General features: G+C 29.3%; 1 protein-coding gene across 1 annotated transcript; it reads right to left on the bottom strand.

The window, feature by feature from the left end:
- Positions 1 to 1,184: 1,184 nt before the first annotated feature.
- Positions 1,185 to 4,396, bottom strand: LOC123292387 (serpin B3-like). Its single transcript, XM_044873021.1, has 5 exons — positions 4,266 to 4,396; positions 3,525 to 3,837; positions 2,521 to 2,947; positions 2,007 to 2,221; positions 1,185 to 1,530 (listed from the first exon to the last, which is right to left on the bottom strand). The coding sequence occupies exons 2-5, from the start codon at positions 3,822 to 3,824 to the stop codon at positions 1,255 to 1,257; spliced, it is 1,218 nt and encodes a 405-aa protein (XP_044728956.1). The 5' UTR covers positions 3,825 to 3,837; positions 4,266 to 4,396; the 3' UTR covers positions 1,185 to 1,254.
- Positions 4,397 to 5,380: the final 984 nt, after the last annotated feature.

The raw sequence follows: 5,380 nt of genomic DNA, 5'->3' as shown, positions 1-5,380 counted from the left end.
TCTAAAAGATATCTTACCTCTTTTGGGAAATTTTTGTCTGTTTCAAGCATGTTTGTTGTTTTATGTGAACGTTTATGTCAGACATTACGTTTTAGTCTGATAGCTAGTGTAGCTTAAGTGACATCGTAAAATATCATTTGTTGGTAAAATTTTCAAATTTTTACACACTGAGAAAAAAATTGTCACGTAAGAAGGACCATCAGGCAGGGAGGATCCTTACAAATTTTTAGGGTGTTACTGTAAAATGTATTTGAGTTCAGGCGTGTTATCTAGATACATCAGTCGTTTTTATTATTAATGAAACACCAGTTTGAGTTTGTAAATGAATATTTTTCAATTGGATCTTGAGTCCGTAAGACCAATCTTGTAAACCGTTAGAGATAGAATAAAAGTTTAAATAAAAAAGACGTTCCTTATAAAAAAAATATAAATTTTGTTTAAAACATCGTAAATATCATGGGTTACTCGTGAAAGTGCAAATTAAGACAAAATTTAGTTGTCCATTTTCTCCAAAACTATAAAATATAGGGACTTGAAAATTTCTACGTAGCTTCAACTAGCCAATAATTGTGTTGGTTGACTGACATTAAGTACTTTCTATACAGGGTATTTCAACAGTTAAGTCAGTCAGATGTTTGTTTTCACTTGTTTCCAGACAATAAGCTTTTTGAAATTTTCTTAAAACTTTGTGCCTTAGCTGATAGACTAGAAAGTATTACGTTACTATTAAAGCAATTTTCTTATTAAGGTTTATAATATTTTTTATATTATTTTTTGTTTGTTAACCTTTTATTTTCCAGTCAAACATCATTTTAACTCAGTTATAGATAATACAATTATAAACTTCACCACTTATCTTGATATTCAAGGAAAAGATATTACTTTTGCTTACATTTTCATTTGTTAAGAAGTATGTGTCTTGCATTAAAGTTAGAATATAAAATATTAGGCGTTACAATCCGCTTCTCTGAACAATTGTCAACTACCCTCGACTTATTCTTTTTTATCCCATTAATCGTTCACATGGTGGAACGTTTAGCTCACATGAAATTTATTTTCCTCAAGATCCCCTTCCATAGCTTTGAGTTAATAATTCAATGACATGAGAAAGTTTCGAAAAATCCACAGAATATATCTGTAGTTTAATGGATAGAGCATTCATGTTGGTAGTGAAAAGTCCATGGTTTGAATCTCCTGGCAACTATATTGTATTAATTTATTTAAATTAACAATGTTTTTTACAATTTTAAAAATTTAAAGTTGCGGTTCTCTTAAAACACCCGCAAAGAAAATATGCTTGGTACGTTTATTTTGTATCAAATAAATGAATGGCCTGGAACAGATAAAGTACGTTGGAAGCATTCGAGGTATTAAGGCAAATGTAACAGCCGAAGCAACCGTACCCACTTCATCCACACTAATTGCTGCTTTATGAATTATTGATTCGATTTCACTTTCGTAATTTGGCCGTACAAATGATAGGTCTATTGGTTTGTTGATAACGTCGTCAAAACCGAATCTTTGTAATGTCTAAAAAAAAACACAACATTGTCGATTATTGCATTCATGATAAAATTGCATCGCTACTGCTTCCTTAGCGGCACATGTAACACTCAGGAAAAAACAGGTTAGAGAAATAATATAAAGTTTTAATTTTGATCAATAGGCAATTTCTATGTCATATCTGTAATAAAATTGCCTATAAATAAAAGGAGAGTAAATTTTTGTATCACATTTATTATTTCTCTAGCTTATTTTTAGACACGGGTATCACACTGCGGAATTCTGCACGGAGCCAGCATGCTAACATAAAAATTATTAATAAACCATTGGTGACAATAAAAACCATTTTATCGTCACCACGAGTCTTGAAAGTTTCAGGTCGATTGCATCACGGGAAAAAGGATAAATCGTTCAAAATTTTTTTGGCAGACAAGTAGACAAGCAGACGTGCAGACACTACGAGTTAAAAGAAAGGAAGTAAAAAAGTACAAATCATTTCTTACCGTTGTTAAATCAAAATCACTTTTGATTGAAAATTTAGGTATTGAAACTTCAACAGTTTTTTCACGTAATTGTGTTGTACTGAGTAGTAAATCTTCTATTGTTAAACTGTTTAAAACCTCACTTACACTTGATTGTTTTGATGGTAACAGGATGTACATACTGATGTCGTTACCTTGGTACGGTAATTCAAGCATTTCATAATTTTTAAACCTTCCTAAAAATTAAAGCGTAATTATAATTTAGTGGTATAATCATATTCCCTATTGCTCTTGATTTTCGTTAGAAAGAAAATAATTAGAGAAAGAATGATAGGTAAGTACTTTGTTTCGATAATGTTAATTATACCGTTCAGGACGTACAAAGTCAGTTTGAGTTTGTGAGCAACAAATGTTTTTCAATTGGATCTTGGATCAGTAAAACCCATCTTATAAACCGTTAGAGAGAGAACAAAAGTTTAAGCGTAAAAAATGATCATTATAAAAAAATTATTTGCTTGTCAAAAAATTCACTTACTAAACCTAAATTCATTAATTTGAAACATCATTGGAGTTGAGCGAATTTCACCATTTTCCATATGAAACTCTTGATCAGGTTTAGTACTCTGTTCGTCAAATATATTTTCCCATGTTCCCTTAAAGTATACAGCATTTATTAAAATTAAATCAATATTTTCTATTTGATCCGGTTTCAATGCATCTTTTATTTGTTCATGTGTTTGTTTTTCAATCCAATTATTAATTTTCTTGGCAGCTTTTTCTGGATTCCTAAAATCTACTTCCTTTAAACTGTGTTTAATTAATCGTTGTACACGTGGATCAATATTGGAATTTAACGGTACATAAATACGATTGGCAGATAATAATTGATAATAATTTTTCTTATTATGTCGTTTATTTAGAGTGTTGTCATACCGTTCACCATGCAAGGCATCAATTTTATCCTGAAATGAAAAAAACAAACAAATTTATTTCAGAAAAATTTGAATGCACGCTCAGTGTTTTCGATCCTAATTCGATTTCGATTCCAATTCGATTTAGAAAACATAAAAATGAGCGAATGAATACATTTTTTACTGCACTGACCACGTTAATGTGAATAGCACCTGGATGACCGAGCTTTGCTCGGTAATTTTTAGTTAAAAAGACACAAATTTTATCACTAATATAAGAACCGTTTAAAATGTCTCCACACAAATACCAATTTGAATGTCCCGGCAATGTACTTTATTTCGTTAACTACGATATATACCAGTAGATGTCGGGAAGAATCATATTTTGCAGTGTATGTTTCAGTTTTTCCTGAAAATACGGATAAAACGACGTTTTTTTTTTAAAAAAAAACCTAGCTAGATAAACTTTTCGCCCCAAAAAAACCCTACATACTCATTTTCATGAAAATTGTTGGATCCATTTCCGAGGTCGTTGATATATATATAAATATATAAATATATATATCCAAGAATTGCTCGTTTATTTAAATATATAAGATTTACTGAGAACATTTTGATAATAACGTACCTGATTTGCAGGAATCCGCAATGCATCGTGAAATTTTTGTTGAGTGGTCCCATTTGACACGTAATATGCTAATGATAATAATCGATACACGCTATATGGTGAAAATATAATATTTTCATTTGAATGTTCACTATTGATTAATTGAAATAAAAGAAATTGGAATTTATTTTGTGTTACAAATAATTGTTCAATTTTTTCTTGATTCCTTTTTCTTATATCATTTGATGTTAGCACTTGACTAGTACTTAAATCGAATTTTATAATTACAAAAACGAAAAACAATATTTTGAAGTAAAACATTTCGTTCGCGATTCTGAAAAAGACAAAAAATGATATAATTACAGTGTAAGGTGACTCGATCTGAGATTGAGTTGGCTTAGAGATTATTTTCTGAAATTTAATAAGATGGGTCCAATGGAACCAAGACCCAATTGACTTATGTTGCTCATTTACGAACTCGACTTCATTCTTTACATCCTTTTTACATCTATCTTCTCTCTCTAACGGCTATAAAAATTTCAGCTATATATCTCTTCGGTTTTGTGTTATCGTGTTGACAAACAGAAGGACAGACGGGCCTAAATAGACCATTTATTTGATTTTATAATGCCCTATACCAAAATTTAGTTCGTATCATCAATATTTCTAAGTGTTACAAACTTGGGGCTAAAATTAGTATACCTTAATGTATATCCTATATACAGGGTATAAAAAGCGTACTCAGAAAAAATCTTACCTTACCTTATAGAAAATAAACAGCTATTAACAATAATAATCTCTTTTAAACAATACAAATTAATTATAGATTTAAACAATACAAGTTTATTAAAAAGTTTCAAAAGCTCCTGCGTTGGTAGAACTAAACTAAATCCAATATTAGTTAAATGATTTTAAAATATACACAACATACATCTAAAGCAGTACTGATTTTAATTTAATATTAATTTAAAATTAAAAAAAAGTATAATATTTCAAACAAAAAATACATTTTGTTTGAAGAATTCATATAACTGTAATCATTTAATTTAAAAAAAAATTATTTACATCGACCAGTTCGAGTTCGCTAGACAATAAAAAAAAGTTCTATAATTAAATTTGCTTTGATTAATTAACTTTTGAAAATTAATTTTTTTTTTAAATACGTATTTGTTTAAAATACATAAAATTTAATGTTCATGCTTTGAGTGCGTACCAACTAAGTTTTTTTCCTTGGAAATATTTTTCCAAATTTTTAGTTATCAATAAATATTATTATTTTGTATTACATTTCATAATTCTATAAAAATTTTTGTTTATGATTAATGTTAAAGGTCATTGAAAGATTTTGTGGTTCTCAGTTTTGTGCCTATTTTGATTATAACTTCTCATATTTCGACTATTTGTGTATATACAGAGTGTTCTGTTATTGACTGCAGATCGTTGGCCTACAGAATAAGCTCAAAAAGGCGAAGGGAAAAGTTATTTACCAATTTTCGATCTAAGGCCTACTTTAAGGCCTATTAATACAAAGTTAATTGTTTTTATAAACTAAGTGGGCTAAATTATGCGCAAATTGTACAGTATGTATTATATGGGAATATCAGTTGACATGTGTGTATGTGTAATGTGACAGAGTAATCAACACTGTCTACACATGGTATTTCAACAATTAACTCAGCCAATTGTTTGTTTTCACTTGTTTGCTATTATTTTCAGTCCACGTATCTTTGCTAATGAAATTATGTCGGCAAAAATGGACTGTTTTTACGAACCAATCAGTATTCCAAAAATGGCCGAGTTAAAATACTATTTATAGATAACAGCAAATTAGAATTTATCAAAAGTATGTGTGTTGATTTTTTGTTTTAAAAGTCATG

The sequence above is a fragment of the Chrysoperla carnea genome, chromosome 2 (assembly GCF_905475395.1).
Source record: "Chrysoperla carnea chromosome 2, inChrCarn1.1, whole genome shotgun sequence".
NCBI lineage: Eukaryota > Metazoa > Arthropoda > Insecta > Neuroptera > Chrysopidae > Chrysoperla > Chrysoperla carnea.
This window is presented reverse-complemented; position numbering and strand designations above follow the sequence as displayed.

Coding starts and splice junctions, on each gene's coding strand:
- LOC123292387 (XM_044873021.1), bottom strand. CDS start 3,824: ATGTTTTACTTCAAAATATTGTTTTTCGTTTTTGTAATTATAAAATTC. Junction 2,948..3,524: donor TGCGGATTCCTGCAAATCAG/GTACGTTATTAT, acceptor TTTTCATTTCAG/GATAAAATTGATGCCTTGCA. Junction 2,222..2,520: donor AATTAATGAATTTAGGTTTA/GTAAGTGAATTT, acceptor TTTAATTTTTAG/GAAGGTTTAAAAATTATGAA.